The 23,270-nt window shown below is 33.3% G+C and overlaps 1 protein-coding gene across 1 annotated transcript in view; it reads left to right on the top strand.

The window, feature by feature from the left end:
* The window catches only part of LOC148166631 (carbonic anhydrase-related protein 10-like), a 131,998-nt gene that overhangs the window by 60,432 nt on the left and 48,296 nt on the right, over window positions 1-23,270 (top strand). The window contains exons 3-4 of the mRNA XM_088049022.1: window positions 18,934-19,070; window positions 19,372-19,563. Coding sequence (XP_087905148.1) covers window positions 18,934-19,070; window positions 19,372-19,563 — 329 coding nt within the window. The remainder of the gene's footprint in view (window positions 1-18,933; window positions 19,071-19,371; window positions 19,564-23,270) is intronic.

The following is a 23,270-nucleotide window of genomic DNA, read 5'->3' as shown; positions in this document are numbered from 1 at the left end:
AAATTTCTAAAATCCGCATCTTTCGTTTTAGAATCTTGTAAATTAGTACAGTTAATAAATGAGGTAAAGGTAGAAACACCTTTAAATTTCATCGCAGTGGCACCAACAAAACCAAAGATACAATTTTTTTTCTAGATTTCGAAGCTTTTTGGTTCGTCTTAAAAATAAAAGTTTCTAATATCCGCCTTTTTTGTTGCAGAATCTTATAATTTAGTACAGTTAATAAATGAGGTAAAAAAAGTAACGATGATAAATTTCATCGCAGTAGCACCAACACCAAAAAAGTTGTGATTTTTTGGGTCAAATTTTGAAATTTTTTGATTTGCTCTAAAAATAAAAATTTCTAAAATCCGCATCTTTTGTTTTAGAATCTTGTAATTTAGTACAGTTAATAAATGAGGTAAAAGTAGTAACGTCTCCAAATTTTATAGCAGTAGCACTAACACAACCAAAGATACAATTTTTTTTATCAAATTTTGAAACTTTTAGATTCGCCTTAAAAAAAAAAATCTAAAATCCGCATCTTTTATTTTAGAATCTTGTAATTTGGAACAGTCAATAAATAAGGCAAAAGTAGTAACATCTCTTAATTTCATCGCAGTAGTACCAACCCCACCAAAGATGCGATTTTTTTTCGAATTTCTAAACTTTTTAGTTCGCCCTAAAAATAAAATTTTAAAATCCGCGTCTTTTGCTACAGAATTTTGTAATTTGGCGAAGTTAATAAACGAGTTAAATGTAGTACTGTCTCCAAATTTCATACTTTTATCGCCAACACAACCAAAGAGAAATGACTCCACTAATTGAATTAGCCTGGCGCCTCCACCATTTTTCGACTTGATAGTTTTTTTACCGAAAATTGTTCAAAACGATGTAGTTTTATGTAAGATTAGACTAAACTTTGTTAAATCGTTTTTCAGATTTATTTACATATGCGTTTTGTCCATAAAATTGGACTAATTATCCTGAGATCTTGTCGCCGCTGACCCAAATAGAACCCAGATGATGATTAAACATTTGCTGTTGTCATAATAAAAAAATCGAACTTGTATCAATACGTAAAAATGTCGCAGTGTCCCCACATCATTAATTTTTAATAAAAGCAGCCATTAAATTTTTACGTCTGTGATAGTTCTAGTGGAGACACTCTACGTAATTATATGTCGCATTTAATATCCATTTTGAAAGTTTGAGGTGGCTATGCATCTCCCACGCCAAGTCTCGAATCCGAAAAACCTTCTTAAAATTTATTAGATCTAGCCAAGTTCCATAAATTCAGTGTGATACCTTTAGAATGTTTCGTCGTCTTTATATAACCGAGTTGCGGAACATTTTTTTAATTGGGTGAAAAAGTTGTTGAGAAAGTCAGCCTTTCATTACGGAAATAAAGTTCAGGTAGAATCGTGCAGTTCGAGATGAGGCATTAGTATTCATACGGCATAACTACTATCCCCCTGTTTGTCTATCTTCTTCTCTAAGTTCTTTAGTTGGGTTATCGCTCAAAATTCTCTGCTCGAACGTAACTAATTCAAGTTTGAGACCATTGTTTTCAGTTTCCCCTCTTTGTGACTCGTTCGCAGAATTGTTAACTCTTCTCCTAAGCTGATTATCGGCTGATATTATTTAGGTGGATCGATTTAACAACGCCGAGGTGTTTATTTGTAAATGTAAGCGATAAACGCGCTTTACTTAACCTCTGCGAAAATGTTTTTCTTCACTACGCTCGTTAAGATAGCAGGATGGGATGCAAAATGGACTCGAGGAAAGGAGCAGAGCTGAACTACCGATTTTATCGCGATACGAGGGCCGGACTTGACGAGTTCCAACTATTGAATCGGTTTTGCAATTTTCATTATTTTGTCATTAGTCGCACTGGTCAAGAATGGGCCGGAAAAGTCTCGAACAAATTTTGAACAGTTATTTAGGCAGTTTTCCGCGAAGAATGAAACTAGTCAACACATTTTGAACGAAACTCTAAAAATGGTGGAAGCGCCGGATTAATTCTATTCATTTTAGACAACAAATTGTGAACAAAAAGTCATTTTTAAAGTAGAATTGCTTCTTTATTCTACGTCTGAAGCCCGTTTTGTCGCATCAGGTCAGGACAGATATTCGTAAAATGCGACAAATTTCTAAGATCTGCGTCTTTTGCTTCAGACTCTTGTAATTTAGTTCAATTCATAAATGAGTTAAAAGTAGTAACGTCTCTAAATTTTATTGCTTTAGGGCCAACACAACTAAAGATATAATTTTTTTTCATAGAATTTTGGTGGAGGATCTAGGAAATTTTTGCTTCCTTTTAAAAATTAAAATTTCTAAATCTCGTGTCTTTTGCTTTACAATTTTGCAATTTGGTGGATTTAATAAGCAACTCTAAAATAGTAATTTTCCCAAACTTCACATCTGTAGCACTAAAATTACCAGAATTACGAATTTTGGTGGAGGAGTTAGGAATTTTTTGCTTCGTTTTAAAAACGAAAATTTCTAAAACTCGTGTCTTTTGCTCTACAATTTTGCAATTTGGTGGAGTTAATACACGACTCTAAAATAGTATTTTCCCCAATTTTCAAATTTGTAGCTCTAAAATTACCAAAATTACGAATTTTAGTGAAGAAGCTAGAAAATTTTTGCTTCGTCCTGAAAATAAAAATTTTCAAAACTCGTGTTTTTTGGTCCACAATTTTGCAATTTAGTGGAGTTAATACTCGACCCTAAAATAGTAATTTCCCCAAATTTCAAATTTGTAGCTCTAAAATTACAAGACTTACGAATTTTAGTCGAGGATCTCAGAAATTTTTGCGTCGTTTTAAAAACGAAAATTTCTAAATTTCGTGTCTTTGGGTCTACAATTTTGCAATTTGGTGGAGTTAATACTCGACTCCAAAATAGTAATTTTCCCAAATTTCAAATCTGCAGCACTAAAATTATCAAAATTACGAATTTTAGGGCAGAAAACTGAAAGTGTTTGATTAGTCTTAAAAACGAAAATTTCTAAATTTTGTGTCTTTTGCTCTACAATTTTGCAATTTGGTAGAGTTAATGCACGGCTCTAAAATAGTAAATTCCCCAAATTTCAAATGTGTAGCACTAAAATTACTAAAATTACGAATTTTAGTGGAAAAGCTAGAAAATTTTTGCTTCGTCCTAAAAATAAAAATTTCCAAAACTCGTGTCTTTCGTTCTACTATTTTGTAATTCGGTGGAGTTAATACTCGCCTCCAAAATAGTAATTTCCTCAAATTTCAACTCTGTAGCACTAAAATTACCAGAATTACGAATTTTGGTGGAGGAGCTCGGAAATTTTTGCTTTGTTTTAAAAATAAAAATTTGAAAATTTCGTGTCTTTTGCTCTACAGTTTTGCAATTTGGCGGAGTTAATACTCGACTTCAAAATAGTAATTTCCCCAAATTTCAACTCTGTAGCACTAAAATTACCAGAATTGCGAATTTTGGTGGAGGATCTAGGAAATTTTTGCTTCGTTTTAAAAATTAAAATTTCTAAATCTCGTGTCTTTCGCTTTACAATTTTGCAATTTGGTGGAGTTAATGCACGGCTCTAAAATAGTAAATTTCCCAAATTTCAGATGTGTAGCATTAAATTTACTAAAATTACTAATTTTAGTGGAGAAGCTAAAAAATTTTTGCTTCGTCTTAAAAATAAAAATTTCCAAAACTCGTATCTTTTGTCCTACAATTTTGCAATTTGGTGGAGTTAATGCACGGCTCTAAAGTAGTAAATTCCCCAAATTTCAAATCTGTAGCACTAAAATTACTAGAATTACGAATTTTAATGGAGAAGCTAGGAAATTTTTGCTTCGTTCTAGAAATAAAAATTTCCAAAACTCGTGCTTTTTGTTCTACAATTTTGCAATGTGGTAGAGTTAATGCACGGCTCTAAAATAGTAATTTCTTTAAATTTCAAACCTGCAGCACTAAAATTGCCAGAATTACGAATTTTGGTGGAGGAGCTAGGAAATTTTTGCTTCATTTTAAAAATAAAAATTTCTAAAACTCGTGTCTTTCGCTCCATAATTTTGCAATTTTGTGGAGTTAGTACACAATTCTAAAATAATAATTTCCCCAAATTTCTTTGCTGTAGCGCCAACACAACCAAAGATACAATTTTTTTTATAAAAATTTCAAAACCATTTGGTTCGTCCTTAAAATAAAAAAATTCAAAAATCCGCGTCTTTTGCTTTAGAATCTTGTAAATTAGTATAGTTAATAAAAGGGTTTTAAATAGTATCTTCCCTAAATTTAATCTTTTTAGGGCCCACACAACCAAAGATACAATTTTTTTTATAGAATCTTGAAACTTTTTGATTCGCCCTAAAAATTGAAATTTCTAAAATTTGCGTTTATTGATGCAGAATCTTGTAATTTGGTACAGTTACTTAATGAGTCCAAGGTAATAACGTGTCTAAATTTCATCGCTGTAGCGCCAACACAACCAAAAATAATTTTTTTTTTTGAAAATTTGAAAATTTTCACTTTAGAAATGTCTTTTTACTTCTCCAGTAGATTTTTTTTCCAAAATTTGTTTTTCGAGATTTTTGAGAAGACAATTGATAATTTCGAAACAGATCCTCAAGCTCAATAGTTTAGATGACACAAATAAATGTTCGTTGCCAAATCTATAATAGATAGAGCAAAATGAACAGTGAAATGGAACGGCATGTTTGAAATTCAATATAAACGCGAGCCTTTCGTAAAATAATGAAATTTTGAGTTGTCCTTTATTAAAATCGCCGTGTCTATTAATAGTCGTCAGCCGTGTGTGTGTCTGTAGTGTGCACTGGCAATATGAAACGTAGATCGGTAAAACACACCGCCACTATCCCGCCAGTAATTCACGCCCATGATTAAATTACACGGCCGCTAAACGAGTCGCTGCACCCACTGAATACGTAATGGAGATTGATTCAGAGAAACTCCAAAAATATGTGAAACTCCGCGAGATTGTTTAGTTTTTGTCTCGACACGGGGCGCGAACTAATCGCACGGGGCGCGTCTACACAATTCCGTTTGATTTAAGCCGCTTTCAGTCAGATTACTCGAAGAGAGAAGCGGTTCCATGGAAAAGATGATCCGGCCATAATTTAAAGAGTTGCGAACGAGGAGTTCTTGCAGGAACCGCGAGCAGCAGCGTCTCACTTTGCGGCTTTAAACCGCTCAATCTCAGTCGGGCTGAGCGATCTCATAGAAACGGCTCATCTCGTTGCTCCCCTTTATCTTCGTGCAAATCACACGATCCGCGCCTCCGAATAGCTTTATTTACTTACCGGAATAACTCCATTGCCACAAGAGCTTTTTTAGGCCTCCCGCAACTTTACACGGACGTAAATTGCATGTTGGATTGAAAATTGTTGATGCCCGAGCATTTTTTTTCCTGCGTGGTGACGGACGACGCTGAGCGGACCGAGGAGAAATATGAGGCTGTCACGCACTCACCGACGACTCACATAAATTTACGGAGCGCGCTATCATTGATATTACGCCTGGATGGATTGAGATGTTTACTCCAATCTGACGGAACGATAAATACGCTCTTACAAAGCTTTTTGACCGTTTCAATGACTTGCGGACTCCCCTGTCCTGTGTGAGTCGGGCTGTCAATTCTTTAGGGAGAAAATTAGGGGAAAATTGAGTGTTGCGATTTTTGACGTTGACACGTTGGCAAAGATGTGTGGATCAACGTGGGGATTTAACACTTGCTCACTTGCTCAGGACGATTAGCTTTTACGCATGTCAGAGTTAAGTCAAGGTCAAGCGATTTTGCTGCCAACTGTTGTCGACAAAAATCGCTAAATGCCAACTTTGATTTTAATGAGTGGACTGATAGTAATGAGCTCCATGACAAAACGGATTCGTTAATTTTGAAACTAGTCAACAAATTTTGGTCTTTTTAACATGAAACTACAATTTTGGAGAATTTCCAGAAAAAAAATATTCAAGTCTAAAAATGGCGGAGGCGCCGGATTAATTTAATACATTTTAGTCAAGAAATTTTGAACGAAATTGATATTGGAGCAGTGGAAAGTCGTTTTTAAAGTAGCATTGCCTCCTGATTCTAAATCCGAAGCTCGTTTTGCTCCATCAGGTCAGGACTCGGAGATATCTGTAAAATCCGAAAAATTTCTAAAATCAGCGCCTTTTGTGTCAAAATCTTGTAATTTGGTACAGTTAATAAATAAATTAAAAGTAGTAATTTCTCTAAATTTTATCGCTGTAGAGCCAACACAACCAAAGATACAATTTTTTTAATAAAATTTTGAAACTTTTTGCTCCGCGATAAAAAAAAATTTATAAAATCTGCGTTTTTTGCTTCTGAATCTTGTAATTTGGTTTAATCAATAAATGAAGTAAAGGTAGTAACGTCTTTAAATTTCAGCTGTTTAGTGTCATCACAACCAAAGATACAATTTTTTTATAGAATTTTAAAACTTCTTGGTTCGCCCTAAAAATTCATTTCTAAAATCCGCGTCTTTTGCTGCAGAATCTTGTAATTTGGTACATTTAATCAATGGGTTAAAAGAAGTAATGTCTCTAAATTTTATTGCAATAGCGCCAGCACATCCAAAAATACAATTTTTTTTTATAGAATTTAAAACTTTTTGGTTCGTCCTTAAAATGAAAATTTCTAAAATCCGCGGCTTTTGCTGCAGAATCTTGTAATTTGGTACAGTTACTAAATGAGTTGAAAGTAATAACTCCTCTAAATTTCATTGCTGTTGGACCAACACAATCACAGATGCAATTTTTTTTATAAAATTTTAAAATTTTTTGGTTTAGTCTAAAAGTAAAAATTTTTTAAATCTGCGTTTTTTGTTTCAGAATATTGTAATTTGATACAAATAATAAACGAGTTAAAAGTAGTAACTTCTCCAAATTTCATCGTTGTAGCACCAACGCAACCAAAGATTCATTTTTTTTTAGTATTTCTAAATTTTTGGTTTTCCCTAAAAATTAAAATTTCTAAAATCTGCGTTTTTTGCTCTAGAATCTTGTAATTTGGTACAGTTACTAAATTGAGTTAAAAGTAGTAACTTCTTTAAATTTCAATGCTGTAGCACCAACAGAATCAAAAATACAAATTTTTTTTACAGAATTTTGAAACTTTTTGGGTCGTTCTAAAAACGAAAATTTTTAAAATCCGCGTCTTTTGCTTTAGGATCTTGTAATTTAATACAGTTAATAAGTAAGTTAAAAGTAGCAACGTCTCTAAATTCCATTGCAGTAGCGCCAACACAACTAAAGATACATTTTTTTTATAGAATTTTAAACTTTTTGGTTCGCCCTAAAAATTAAAATTTCTAAAATCTGCGTTTTTTGCTTTAGGATCTTGTAATTTTGTACAGTTTATAAGTAAGTTAAAAGTAGCAACGTCTCTAAATTTCATCGCAGTAGCACCAACACAACCAAATATACAATTTTTTTTATAAAATTGTGAAACTTTTTGGTCCATCATTGCTTTTTGCTCCAGAATTTTCTAATTAAATTATAAACAAATGCATGTGACATTAACAACAAAGTTTAAAGTACAGTCCCAACGAGAATTCGATTGATGTAGATCGCCAGGTACACTCTCATTCACCAAAACTCTTTTTGTAAATGTAATAATTAGCATGAATTTGGATAAATTCCGATGTAAAATGTGCAGTTTTACAAGTCGTCAGTGGCACCTTTCCGTGTAATTGTCGAAACGAGCCGGATATTGGATATCGAAGTCGGAAGAGAGAAGTAACAAGATGAAAGGATATGAAAAAGCTCTGTCTGTATTAAGCAAGACGTGCTAGTCTCCCGTGTGCCTTAACGAGCTACTTAGCCGCCCCCGCTGTCAACTGCCGACTGTAAATTTACTAGTTACCTAGCGACTCCCGCTCCCGCCACTCGTGTGGATTTAAAAGCTGGAAAAAATCTCAGTCTTAACCGTGATTTACGTTCATTCAAAATGATTTAAACGTTGCGTAAGTAATTTTTATCGAAAGGTTTGCCTGGTTAATTCTTGTCCATTAGCCCTGCATTCCATTCGAGTTTATAATGCAAACGGAGGTTTTGTTCGGCGAACAGAAAAAGACGAATCATCCCTAAGAGACAAAGACGGAGGCGGCACGGTTGACTTGGTGGCCCATTTCATCTTGTCTAAACTGGCTGATGTCGACTAAAGAAAAATGGCCTCGAAAGAAGACATCGCCAAACTGGCCGGACCGCCGCCGCCATGTCACGCCCGTCCGTTGTTTTCAAACTCATTACGGTGTTTCCCAACTTACTGACAAATGACGTGGATCGTGAAAAATGAAGTGGGAACGTCGACAACTTGATAAAAGGCTGTTGACTCGAATCAAGATCTGAAAACTTCCAAAGGGGAGCTCGGCCCTTTTCTTCATGCAGATGCGAGCGCACGAGGAGTTTACTTCTTTTGTGACGCGGGCGATGGTTTAATTAGCACATGCTCAGACAAGCCACAAATATGATCCGCTGAAATCGATTCACTTTTATAACACCTATTATGCTAAAAATATGATGTCGTTTGAAATGAAACCGCTGCTTGTCGAGAGAAATGTTCGCCACATCAAAAACAATGTACAAGCCACATTTTCATGCCTTTTTTTGACTCGACACTGAATTGGAGGTGACAAAACAACCCTTTGAATTATAACGATTTTTCAAATCCCATTTTGAGTAGCGTAATCAGAAAGTGTACTCTTTATGGCGAAGTTTATTTTCGTGCTGTTCTATTTCAACGGCTTCAAGTCGAACTATAATAAAATTCTGCTTACTTGGAAATTGCTTGTTGCATCTCCGAACACTTTTACGTAGTCTTTGTCGTCGCATTCCGGCTAAAAATGGAGATATAAAACCAAATATTTAAGTAAAGAGTTTTAGAAGTAGAAATTTAATAACAAACGTCTGTAAGAGTGCGAAAGTTCATTTATCCTGTTTGCCGATTGGCTGAAGCGGATTAGACTAAAACGGCGTTGATCAGAAGAGTCTCAGAGCAAATCTGGTTAAGTTTCTCCGGTTCTTGTAAGAAGCAAAGATAACCCGGAGTGCAATGTTAAACTAACGTCATCGTAACGAGTGCTCCGCTCCGAGTCAAACTTCAAAGAAGGCATCCCTTTTAAAGGAAATAGACTTTTTCAATCAATAAGCGATGCCATCAAAACGAACTGTATTATACTCGGTATTCGATAAAGTACAGTCGATTCGCTATATACTTGGAAAATTTAAAGATAACCCCCAGCCCGGGCTCCGCTTTAAGTAAAATCACGTGTAAATAATTGCATCGACCCAATAAAAATAAATCGTCCCGAAAGCACTCGTTCACAAATATTTGCCGAAAATTGGGAAGGGCATTTTCCCAGAACTTACAAGAATATCGCACTACATTACCTTCTAACAAAGGGTCTATGGGGTGGCGCAAACACGCTCCAACACCCTTCTTACGATGGCCGACCTCGACCTCTGGCTTCGACACAAACGTTTCTTGCAATTTTTAAGCTGGAAGAGGACTTCTTGTTGTCCACGGAGAAATTCTCGTCTCAACGAGGCAAAAAGTACATTTTCTAGCAGCAATAAAATGTCCAGTACGGAAGTAATTAATCTTTGCTAATAATTATCTGCATCTGATGCGGACCTTTTATCATCAAGACGGGGACTATTTATCTTTAGCAGTTGGCAAAATTCGCCAATAGAACTACACTAGACTTTGGGTTTTTGTTATCAGTGGACGGGAACTTTATTTTCTCGTTTGGCCCATTTTTAACTCGCTTTGAAGTTTGTTGCTAATGTCAGATCCATTTGTTTGTAAATTAATTATGAAATGCTGGAGCGAAAGACACGAATTCTAAAAATTTTTATTTTTAGGAGGGACAAAAAGTGTCAAAATTCGATAAAAAAAATCGTATATGTTGTTGTGTTGGCGCTAATGCGATGAAATTTCGAGAAGTTACTACTTTTACCTCAATTATTAACTGTACCAAATTACGAGATTTTGAAGCAAAAGACGCAGATTTTAGAAATTTTTATTTTTAGGGCGGACTAAAAAGTTTCAAAATTCTCAAAAAAAAAAATTGTATCTTTGGTTGTGTTGGCGCTACTGCGATCAAATTTAGAGACGTTATTACTTTTAATTTATTTAGCGGTTGTACCAAATTACAAGACTCTGAAACAAAAAACGCGAATTTTAGAAATTTTTATTTTTGGGACGAACCAAAATGTTCCAAAATTCTATAAAAAAAAATTATTTTTGGTTTTGTTGGCGCTACTGCGATGAAATTTAAAGACGTTATTGCTTTAAAATCATTTATTAACTGTACGAAATTTCAAAATTCTAAATCAAATAATGCAGATATTAGAAATTTTTATTTTTAGGAGAAACCAAAACATTTTAGAATTCTATTGAAAAACATTGGAGAAATTTTTTAGGTTAGCATCTAGGGATCATTGAAATTTTGATCTGGCAACAGTGCGCCATTTGGTGGCGGTTTTGTGTTGGGTGGCAACCCCAGTTTTATCAGTCAAAGTTAAGTAATTTAAAAAGTGAGGTTAGTTCAGATTTCCAATAGCACCAACTTCGAAATTCCGAGCGGGAAATTTGATTTTTCGAATAACACCGCGATGTGTATCGGCCATTCGCTCCGTTTATTGGACATATCAGTGCTCGATCTTTCAAACAGTCGTTGAACGCATTGTTGCGACACCGTTTAACACACAATGGAATCTATTAAGTAGGTCTAAAAGCGATAATGACCTAACTTCACCCGAATCAATACCAGGTTTGTTTCGTTGACGGTAAAAGACACGCTCACGAGTAGTCCTTTAATCATAAACCAAAACGTCTTCCATTAATTACGTTAACAGCACGAAGGCATGCAAACTTGTTCCTAAATTTAAAAGTTAATCCAGCCAAAGTACGTTTTTTGTTTAAAAATAGGTAGGCCATAAAAATTCTACGTGAATCGCTAGGTGTGGCTCAGAATCACCATACTTTGAAGAGAACGAGGACGCGTCCGGACTTAAAATTCATTCCGACGAAAGACCTCTCTTATGTCTGAAATCTTTGCAAAGTTTAAATTAAATTACAGATATAATTAATAAAAGTAGTGTGGTGTCGTCGCCCGGCGCATCCACCATTTTTGTTCTCCTCTAAATACCTCCCGAAGTTGCGGTTTGCATTTGATTTGCAAACATCAAACAGAATTAAGATCTAAGCCGAGCGTAATAGTAAACTAGTGACAGTTATCTGGAACATTCCTTACAACAAAGTTACACAATTCTCTGTCCGGAGTGAAATTAGACGCACCTCTGGAAAAACATTTCACGTATGGTAAACGTACGACCTTAATGGGAGCACAAACGGTGTAATCCGCAATTCCTCTTTTGTATCATTTGATATTATATGGAGGCAAACTTTTGTCAACCGAACACTTCATTTCAGGCTTCAAACTTCCGTGTTTTGAAGTTTTCGAGTTGATAAACTTGTTAGAAAACTAACGCTAATTTTATATAATTATTCGTTCTATGCTCTGCAGGTGGATGATGGAAATTGGCGAAAGTTTCAACTCCAGATTAGCTTATTATTCCAATCTGAAGGGTATAATTTAAAAATTCACGAAGCTTCAATTGAGAATTTGACAATAACTACTAAAGTTGCAGGTTCGAATTGAAAATGAAAATTTCTGAAATCCGTCCCTGTTGTTCGAAAATTTTGAGATTTGGGTCAGACAGTCAACAGGTCATAAATAGTAACCTCTCCAAAATTCGTTGTGCTAACATCAAAACTACTAAAGTTACCGGCCGGAATTGAAAATATTGGAAACTTTTGGCTCGTCTTGAAAATGAAAATTTCTAAAATCCGTCACTGTTGTTTAAAAAATTTATGATTTGGGCCAGACATTCAACAAGTTATGAATAGTAATCTCTCTAAATTTCATTGTGCTAGTGTTAAAACTACTAAAGTTCCAGGTTCGAACTGAAAATATTGGAAACCTTTAGCTCGTCATGAAAATAAAATTTCTAAAATCCGTCTCTGTTGTTGGAAAAATTTGAAACTTAGGCCAAACAGTCAACAAATTATAAGTAGTAACCTTTTCAAAATTCGTTGTGCTAGAGTCAAAAGTACTAAAGTTACAGGTCCGAATTGAAAATATTGGAAACTTTTGGCTCGTCTTGAAAATAAAAATTCTCAAATCCGTCCCTGTTGTTTGAAAAATTTGAAAATTGGGCCAAACTGTCAACAAATGAGAACTAGTAACCTCTTTAAATTTGATTGAACTAGTGACAAAACTACTAAAGTTACAGGTCCGAATTTAAAATATTGAAAACTTTTGACTCCACTTGAAAATGAAAATTTCTAAAATCCGCCCCTGATATTGGAAAAATTTGAAATTTGGGGCAAACAGTTAACAAGTCAGAAACAATAACCTCTTAAAATTACATTGTGCTAGTGACAAAACTACTAAAGTTCCAGGTCCGAATTGAAAATATTGGAAACTTTTGGCTCGACTTGAAAATGAAAATTTCTAAAATTCGTCCCTGTTTCTTGAAAAATTTGAAATTTGGGGCAAACAGTCAACAAGTCAGAAACAATAACCTCTTAAAATTACATTGTGCTAGTGACAAAACTACTAAAGTTACAGGTCCGAATTGAAAATATTGGAAATTTTTGGCTCGTTTAAAAACGAAAATTTCTAAAATCCGTCCCTGTTGTTAGAAAAATTTGAAATTTAAACCAAACAGTCAACAAGTGAGAAATAGTTACCTCTTCAAATTTCATTAAGCTATTTTTAAAACTCCTAAAGTTCCAGGTCCGAATTGTAAATATTGGAAATATTTGGCTCGTCTTGCAAACGGAAATTTCTAAAATCCGCCCCTGTTGTTGGAAAAATTTGAAATTTGGGCCAGACAGTCAACAGGTCATAAATAGTAACCTCTTCAAATTTAATTGCGCTAGTGTCAAAACTACTGAAGTTACAGGTCCGAATTTAAATTATTGGAAATTTTTGGTTAGTCTTAAAAATGAAAATTTCTAAAATCCGTCCCTGTTGCTCGAAAAATTTGAAATTTTGGCCAGATAGTCAGCAAATTAAAGATAGTAATTCCTCCAAATTTCATTGTGCTAGTAACTAAAGTTACAGGTCCGAATTGAAAATATTGGAAATTTTAGGCTCGTTTGAAAATGAAAATTTCTAAAATGCGTCCCTGTTGTTAGAAAAATTTGAAATTTGGGCCAAACAGTCAACAAGTGAGAAATAGTTACCTCTCCAAATTTCATTAAGTTATTGTCAAAACTACTAAAGTTCCAGGTCCGAATTGTAAATATTGGAAATTTTTTGCCCGTCTTGCAAACGGAAATTTCTAAAATCCGCCCCTGTTGTTTAAAAAATTAGAAATTTGGGCCAAACAGTAAACAAGTCATAAATAGAAACCTCTTCAAATTTCATTGCGCTAGTGTCAAAGCTCCTAAAATTACAGGTCCGAATTGAAATTATTGGAAAGTTATGGCTAGTCTTAAAAATGAAAATTTCTAAAATCCGTCCCTGTTGCTCGAAAAATTTGAAATTTTGGCCAGATAGTCAGCAAGTCAGAGATATTAATTTCTCCAAATTTCATTGTGCTAGTAACTAAAGTTACAGGTCCGAATTGAAAATATTGGAAATTTTGGGTCCGTTTGAAAATGAAAATTTCTAAAATTGGTCCTTGTTGTTAGAAAAATTTGAAATTTGGACCAAACAGTCAACAAGTGAGAAATAGTTACCTCTCCAAATTTCATTAAGTTATTGTCAAAACTACTAAAGTTCCAGGTCCGAATTGTAAATATTGGAAATTTTTTGCTCGTCTTGCAAACGGAAAATTCTAAAATCCGCCCCTGTTGTTTAAAAAATTAAAAATTTGGGCCAAATAGTAAACAAGTCATAAATAGAAACCTCTTCAAATTTCATTGCGCTAGTGTCAAAGCTCCTAAAATTACAGGTCCGAATTGAAAAGTTTTGGCTAGTCTTAAAAATGAAAATTTCTAAAATCCGTCCCTGTTGCTCGAAAAATTTGAAATTTTGGCTAGATAGTCAGCAAATTAAAGATATTAATTCCTCCAAACTTTATTGTGCTAGTAACTAAAGTTACAGGTCCGAATTGAAAATATTAGAAATTTTTTGCCCGTCTTGCAAACGGAAATTTCTAAAATCCGCCCCTGTTGTTTAAAAAATTAGAAATTTGGGCCAAATAGTAAACAAGTCATAAATAGAAACCTCTTCAAATTTCATTGCGCTAGTGTCAAAGCTACTAAAATTACAGATCCGAATTGAAATTATTGGAAAATTTTGGCTAGTCTTAAAAATGAAAATTTCTAAAATCCGTCCCTGTTGCTCGAAAAATTTGAAATTTTGGCCAGATAGTCAGCAAGTCAGAGATATTAATTTCTCCAAATTTCATTGTGCTAGTAACTAAAGTTACAGGTCCGAATTGAAAATATTGGAAATTTTGGGCCCGTTTGAAAATGAAAATTTCTAAAATTGGTCCTTGTTGTTAGAAAAATTTGAAATTTGGACCAAACAGTCAACAAGTGAGAAATAGTTACCTCTCCAAATTTCATTAAGTTATTGTCAAAACTACTAAAGTTCCAGGTCCGAATTGTAAATTTTGGAAATTTTTGCCCGTCTTGGCAAACGGAAATTTCTAAAATCCGCCCCTGTTGTTCGAAAAATTTGAAATCTGGACCAGATAATCAACAAGTCATAGATAGTAACCTCTCCAAATTTCATTGCCCTAGCGTCAAAACTGTCTAAATTATACGTCCGAATGGCAAAAACAGAAAATTTTTGGCTGGGCTTCAAAATAATAGTAACAAACTTGACAACACTGGAAGTTTTTTTCGTTTAGTTCGCGACGGAAAACTGAAACTAAACGACAACACAATGCCATTTTTATTGTCCACCCACCGGAAATTTCCAGAATAATCAATTAATGCATTAAAATCGCATCGCTCACGTTTATCAGTTAGTTTAGTATCAGTAAAAGTTTGGAAACTAGAAAACAAGAACCGAATTTCCTGTTATTGACTCCCACATAAAAATAATTTGTTTCGACGCCAGCGGCTATGAAAAATCCTATGTAAACATAAAGTTTTAATAAAAAAACAGACACGTTTGTAAATTAACCTGAAACAAGGAAAATGTCAAATTTAAAATAGAATCTGTCATATCCAATGGTGGAAATTAATAATCATGTCTGTAAGTTTAAAATGGGCTGTCGAAACTTTGTTTAATGATTGTACATAATTTGCGAGAAAACAGGAAAATCTCTGTCTCTTTTAATTAAACATGGAAATATACCCGTTCTTACGCTTTTTTTACGTTTGAAAAAACTGCTATTTATGTAACAAATTCGAAATATACACGGGTAGCTTGTAAGCCCGATCCTCGTCGTTGAAAAAATAATAAACTCGGGCATCGAGAGGCAGGATTTTTATTTTGATCCAACCTTCATTTATAATACAACGCTTGAAAAAAAAAATCAAACGAATTGGCTTAAATGAAAATGAAGATTTAATTTATTTTTGAGCTAAATGCACTGCAATTTCAAGCCGATTTCTTCAAATATTCATGCTGTTGTCGATACTCAATTGATTGGTCATCGGATAGTGGACAGTTACATGCAAGGGGTGAAAAAATCATGATGAAGTAATCTATTTTCTAAAATTGTTTTTTATTTTAAAGTTTGCGAATCTGCAAAAATTACTGGCAGAGCGTGAAAAAAATTATCTGCGAAATAATAAATCCTAAAAATTGTGTCGTTTGCTTGATAACACTCTAATTTGGACGAGATAATTGGCAAGTCGCAATTAGTAATTTCCCCAAATTTTATTGTTATTGCCTGAAAACGCCCAGAGTTACAAATTTTTATTTTGAAAAATTGGACATTTTTAGATCATATGGGAAATTAAAAATTCTAAAAATTCTATCTTTTGCTCTACAACGTTTTAATTTGGGGGAGTTAATAAGCAGGTCCAGGTTAGTAAACTCCGTAAATTTTATCATTACAGCGAGAAAACTCTCAGAGTTACAAATTTTTATTCTCATGAAAGGGAATTTTTTAATTTATGAGCGAAATAAAAAATTCTAAAATCCGTATTTTTTGGTCTACAATATTCTAATCTGAGGAAGTTGATAAGCAAGTCTAAACTAGTAAACTCCCCAAATTTTTTTATTACAGCGTAGAAACTCCCAGAGTTGCAAATTTTTATTTTGAAAAATTTTTAGATCATAGGGGAAATAAAAAATTCTACAAATGCTGTCTTTTACTCTACAACGTTTTAATAATTTGAGGGAGTTAATAAGCAGGTCCAAGTTAGTAAACTCCTTAAATTTTTAGCGAGAAAACTCCCAGAGTTACAATTTTTTATTCTCATGAAAGGAAAATTTTTAGTTTATCAGCGAAATAAAAAATTCTAAAATCCGTATTTTTTGCTCTACAATATTCTAATTTAAGGGAGTTGATAAGAAAGTTTAAACTAGTAAACTCCCTAAATTTTTTTATCACAGCGTAGAAACTCCCAGAGTTACAAATTTTTATTTTGAAAAATTGGAAATTTTTAGATCATATGGGAAATAAAAAATTCTAAAAATTCTGTCTTTTGCTCTACAACGTTTTAATTTGGGGGAGTTAATAAGCAGGTCCAAGTTAGTAAAGTCCCTACATTTTATCATCACAGCGAGAAAACTCCCAGAGTTACAAATTTTTATTCTCATGAAAGGGAAATTTTTAGTTTATGAGCGAAATAAAAAATTCTAAAATCCGTGTTTTTTGCTCTACAATATTCTAATCTGAGGGAGTTGATAAGCAAGTCTAAACTAGTAAACTCCCCAATTTTTTTTATCACAGCGTAGAAACTTCCAGAGTTACAAATTTTTATTTTGAAAAATTGGAAATTTTTAGATCACATGGGAAATAAAAAATTCTAAAAATTCTGTTTTCTGCTCTACAACGTTTTAATTTGGGGGAGTTGATAAGCAGGTCCAAGTTAGTAAACTTCCTAAATTTTATCATCACAGCAAAAAAAACTCCCAGAGTTACAATTTTTTATTCTCATGAAAGGGAAATTTTTAGTTTATGAGCGAAATAAAAAATTCTAAAATCCGTATTTTTTGCTCTACAATATTCTAATCTGAGGGAGTTGATAAGCAAGTTTAAACTAGTAAACTCCCCAAATTTTTTTATCACAGCGTAGAAACTCCCAGAGTTAAAAATTTTTATTTTGAAAAATTGGAAATTTTTAAATTATATGGGAAATAAAAAATTCTAAAAATTTTGTCTTTTGCTCTACAACGTTTTAATTTGGGAAAGTTAATAAGCATGTCTAAGTTAGTAAACTTCCTAAATTTTATCATCACAGCGAAAAAACTCCCAGAGTTACAATTTTTTATTCTCATGAAAGGGAAATTTTTAGTTTATGAGCAAAATAAAAAATTCTAAAATCCGTATTTTTTTGCTCTACAATATTCTAATCTGAGGGAGTTGATAAGCAAGTCTAAACTAGTAAACTCCCTAAATTTTTTTATCACAGCGTAGAAACTCCCAGAGTTACAAATTTGTATTTTGAAAAATTGGAAATTTTTAGATCATATGGGAAATAAAAAATTCTAAAAATTCTGTCTTTTGCTCTACAACGTTTTAATTTGGGGGAGTTAATAAGCAGGTCCAAGTTATTAAACTCCCTAAATTTTATTATCACAGCGAGAAAACTCGCAGAGTTACAAATTTTTATTCTCATGCAAGGGAAATTTTTAGTTTATCAGCGAAATAAAAAATTCTAAAATCCGTATTTTTTGCTCTACAATATTCTAATTTAAGGGAGTTGATAAGCAAGTTTAAATTAGTAAACTCCCCAAATTTTTTTATACAACGTAGAAACTTCCAGAGTTACAAATTTTTATTTTAAAAAATTGGAAATGTTTATCTGCGAAATAAAAAACTTAAAAAATTGTGTCTTTTGCTCTACAAGATTCTAATTTGAGGAAGTTAATATACAAGCCCAAACTAGTAAACTTTTCAAAATTTATTATCATTGCGTGAAAACTCCCAGAGGTACACATTTTTATTTTTTAAAAATTGGAAATTTTTAATTCATCTGCGAATGAAAAAATTCGAAAAATTGTATCTTTTTTTCTACAACGTTCTAATTTGGAGGATTTAATAAGGAAGTCTAAACTAGTAAACTCCCTAAATTTTATTGTCACAGCGTAAAAACTTCCGGAGTTACAATTTTTTTAATTGGGAAATTTTTAGTTTTAGTTTTTAGAAAAAATTCTTAAATCCGTGTCATTTGCTTCACATTATTCTAATTTGAAGGAGAGTATAAGCAGGTCTAAGCTAGTAAACTCCCTAAATTAGATTTACATTGCGTCAAAACTCCCAGAGTTAGAAATTTTTATTTTTTCAAATTGGAAATTTTTACTTCATCTGCGAAACAAAAAATTCTAAAAACTGTGTTTTTTGCTCTACAACATTCTAATTTAGAGGAGTTGATAGGTACGTCCAAACGAGTAAACTCCCAAAATTTGGTAGTCATAGCGTGAAAACTCCCAGAGTTACAAATTTTGGCGCCCCTTTCACTCGCCCGCCGAAATGAGAAATGTTCGAAAATATCCAATCCGAAAGTATCATCCCATTGCGCCCATTCCTTGAAAGAATAATAACCCCTACCGACCAAAAGTTGTTTTTTCTTCAGTTGCACATTCATTTATAATCCAGCTTATGAAAAAATCAGATCAATCCACCCAAATGAAAATCTAGAATCAATTTCCTCTTGACCCGAATGCACTGCAAGTTCAAGGCACCATCGTCAAATATTCATGGCGATATTGAGACAAATTTGATTTGGCGCCGTGGATGTCAGGTTGTATCTAACTTGTAATGTGACATTGATTTTTCCAGGACCGGGCTACTGGGGACTCATGAACCCCCAATGGAACATGTGCTCGAAAGGAAGGAGACAGTCGCCCATCAACGTAGAGCCCGAGAAATTACTCTTCGATCCGCATCTGCAACGAATACACTTGGACAAGCACAAAGTAAGTAAAAATTGTCGAGCAAAGTTAATGCTTGTCGAAGAGTAAATCCGCTAAATGACTGATTGTTTTTTCGGGTCTTTTTTTTGTTATTCCTTCGGGCTTTGAATAGCAACGTGTAGCAAAAACAAGATGTGATTTAAACTGTATATAATGGTTTTGATCATTAGCGGTGTCCCGCTACGCATACCCTCTGATTGAATGATAGATGACCCTAGTCTGGGGCGCTTTTATCGCGACTCTTTTTGTCAAGGAGCGCCTCCTTCCGACTCGCCCTCAATTAAACCGAACGAATGTTTGGCAGGTGAGCGGCACGTTGCACAACACAGGACAATCGTTGGTGTTTAGAGTAGATAAAGACACCAAACAACACGTCAACATCTCCGGAGGACCTCTGGCTTATCGTTATCAGTTTGAAGAGATTTACATACACTATGGAGTGGAGAATCAGCAAGGATCTGAACACCACATCCATGGATATTCTTTTCCTGCAGAGGTAAGTGACATCGACCAGAAAATTTCTTCACGGCTTTGCTAGCGTTGAATAAATGAACGACAAACTAAAGTTTCCGATACAAACAAAGTAAATATGTAATGAGGGAATCGATAATCGGTAATTACCGCACTTAATTCGGACTACATTATTAATTCGAAGATATTTTTGATTGTGGACAAATCTCGCATTAGAAGCGAGTCGTAATTGATTTGTCGATAGCACTACCAATGACCGAAATAATATTTAAAAATGGTTGTCTATTAGCCGATGAAGGTTTTATTTATATTTTATGAGTAGTTTTCACAGTAAAATTATGACACTAGCGAGTGTCAATCGCTTTGGTCATTGACTATCGGTTTAGAAATTGATTAATAGAAAAAATTTATTTAACATGAAAAGATTGGGATCAGAGAGGTCAATTTCGGAAATTAATCAAAAAGAGGCCACAATTTTTAATCGTGATTAAAAAAAAACGGGGCTTTGAGGGAAAAAAACTTAAATCTTCTGTTTTTTGCTTTACAATTTTCTAATTTAGGGAAGTTGATAAGTAGGTTTAATTTAGTAACTTCCCCAAATTTTATTGCCGTGGTGTAAAACCTCCCAGAGTTACAAATTTTTTATTTAAAAGAATTGGAAATTTTTGGTTCATCAGCGAAATAAAAAATTCTAAAAATTGTGTCTTTTGCTCTATAACATCATAAATTAGAAGAGTTGATAAGCAAGTCTAAACTAATAAACTTCCTAACTTTGATTGTCGCAGCATAAAAAATTCCGGAGTTACAATTTTTTATTTTGAAAAATTGGGAATTTCTAGTTCATCTGCGAAATAAAAAATTCTAAAAACTGCGTCTTTTGCTCTGCAAGTTCAAATTAGTAAACTCTTCAATTTTTATTGTTTTTGCATAAAAACTTCCAAAGTTTTCTAAAATTGAAAATTTTTAGTTCATCTGCGAATTAAAAAATTACAAAATCTGTGTTTTTTGCCCTACAACATTCTAATTTGGAGGAGTTGATAAGCAAGTCTAAACTAGTAAACTCCTTAAAATTGACTGACGCAGCACGAAAACTTCCGAAGTTACAAATTTTTATTTTGAAAAATTAAAAATTTTTGGTTCATCTGCGAAATAAAAAATTCTAAAAATTGTGTTTTTTGCTCTATAACATTCTAATTTGGGGTAGTTGATAAGTGGGTTCAAACTAATAAACTCCCCAAGTTTTATTGCTATTGAGTGAAAACTTCCAGAGTTACAAATTTTAAATTTAAAAAATTGAAAATTTCTTGTTCATCTGCGAAATAAAAAATTCTAAAAATTGTGTTTTTTGCTCTATTAACATTCTAATTTAAAGGAGTTGCAGATAAGCAAGTTCAAGTTAGTAAACTTCCTAAAATTTTATTGTCTTTGCATGAAAACTTCCAAAGTTACAAATTTTTATTTTTCAAACAAATTTCTGATTCATCTGCGAAATAAAAAATTCCAAAATCTGTGTTTTTTACTCTACAGTATTCTAATTTGAAGGAGTTGATAAGCAAGTCCAAACTAGTAAATTCCCTAAGTTTTATTGTTGCAGCATAAAAACTTCCGGAATTACAATTTTTTAATTTCCAAAATTAAAAATTTGTAGTTCATCTGCAAAATAGAAAATTACAAAATCTGCGTCTTTTGCTTTACAACATTCTAATTTGGAGGAGTTGATGAGCAAGTCCAAACTTGTATACTCTCCAACTTTGGTTATCGCAGCATGAAAACTTCCGGAGTTACAATTTTTTATTTTCCAAAATTGAAAATTTATAGTTCATCTGCGAAATAAAAATTTCCAAAATCTGTATTTTTTACTCTACAGTATTCTAATTTGAAGGAGTTGATAAGCAAGTCCAAACTAATAAACTCTCCTAATTTTATTGACGCAGCATAAAAACTTCCGGAGTTACAAATTTTTATTTCGAAAAATTGGAAATTTTTGGTTCATCTGCGAAATAAAAAATTCTAAAAATTGTGTTTTTAGCTCTATAACATTCTAATTTGGGGAAGTTAATAAGTGCGTCTAAACTAATAAACTTCCAAAGTTTTATTGCTTTTGAGTAAAAACTTCCAGAGTTACAAATTTGTATTTCAAAAAATTGAAAATTTTTAGTTCATCTGCGAAATAAAAAATTCTAAAACATCTGTCTTTTGCTCTACAAGATTCTAAATTAGAGAAGTTGATAAAAACTTCTAAAGTTACAAATTTTTCCTTTAAAAAATTGGATATTTTTAGTTCGACAGCGAAATAAAAAATTCTAAATTATTAACCGATGGAATCGCCGAAAATTTTATTTAAATTTTATAACTAGTTTTTCCGCTTCGGTCATTGACCATCCGTTTAGAAATAGAAAATGAAAGAAACCATAAAAATATGATTTAACCTGAAAGGAAAAGCAAAAGATTGAGATCAGAGAGGTCAATTGAGGAAATTATCCGCAGAGAGGCCACAATTTCAAAACTTGATTAAAAGAAACTGCGGCTTTGATGGAAAAGAATTAAAGACAAACATCCCAGCCACATCAAAGCGAAAACATGACTACACTTCTAAACGGTCATTCTCCATATAATTCGGTACGATTTTGACTCTCTGCTTCCTGTGCGCTCCAATTCGTTTCTCCGGCATCTTTTAATTGTACGAATCTTCTTCATATTTAATTAATGGCCACTCTTAATAAGAGGAAACAAGAGGTCGTTTGCATTATTTGTCTCTCAATGAAATCGCTCGTGAAAGCTCTTCGTTTAACCGAGTTAAGCAACAAAAAACGAACAAAACAAGTAAAATTTACTTCCGTCAAATGTAACATAATGTTTTCCGTTTCCAATTGTAAGCGCAAACTGTAAGAAAACGAGCGAGTTTCACATAACGAGCTGTTTGTCTCAACTTTGAAAACTGTTCAATTATCGTGGAATTTTTTAACAATCATGTACATGTCTTTTAGATCTAGTGAGCGATTTGAATGAAGGATTCGGAAAATTGCTTGCTTTGTATGAATGATAATAACGGGAAGTAATGTTCGGTAAAGCAAAATTTTAAATCCATCCAACTTTGGAAACTGTATTAGCGAAAAGAAGTCTTGATATAAAATCGAAACGTTATTTCTTCAGTGTGCGCGGAATGTTAAGTAAGACATCGGAGTTTCTAGACAGTTTGATGTAGTGTTTCGGCCAGGTGAAATGTTCTTGCGCGTACGGGAAGAATTTATATTTTTCAGGGGGCGCTTTGACGGGGAAATTATGCCGGAGCTACGCATGCAAATTGCGATTTCTACTGAAATCTTCAAGTGTGCAAGCAATGCCACACACATGAATAAAATTGATGACCGGCGAGCATCGAATATACACAAACAGGATGAATAAAGAATTTAATATAATGCAAATGGTGTGTCGAAGAGGTAGGAATTCACTCGAGGATGATTGATATTGACAGGCGAACGCTCATAACTACGAGGCTCATTTCAATGTTTTATTAGCTGGGTACTTCCCATACTTACTGTCATTTACGAAAACGCTTTTTATTGAATCAGCAAATTTTAATTAGAAAACTCCTTTAATTTTATTGTTACAGCGTGTAAACTTACGGAGTTAGAAATTTTCGTTTTAAAAATTGAAAATTTTTAAAAATTGTGTCTTTTGCTCTACAAGATTCTAATTTGAGGGCGTCAATATGCAAGTCCAAACTAGTAA

Source organism: Gnatocerus cornutus, unplaced genomic scaffold, assembly GCF_029298725.1.
Source record: "Gnatocerus cornutus isolate USDA-ARS CGAHR unplaced genomic scaffold, icGnaCorn1.1 ctg00000023.1, whole genome shotgun sequence".
Taxonomy (NCBI): domain Eukaryota; kingdom Metazoa; phylum Arthropoda; class Insecta; order Coleoptera; family Tenebrionidae; genus Gnatocerus; species Gnatocerus cornutus.
The sequence above is the reverse complement of the archived record's forward strand: the minus strand, read 5'-3'. Positions and strand labels throughout refer to the sequence as shown.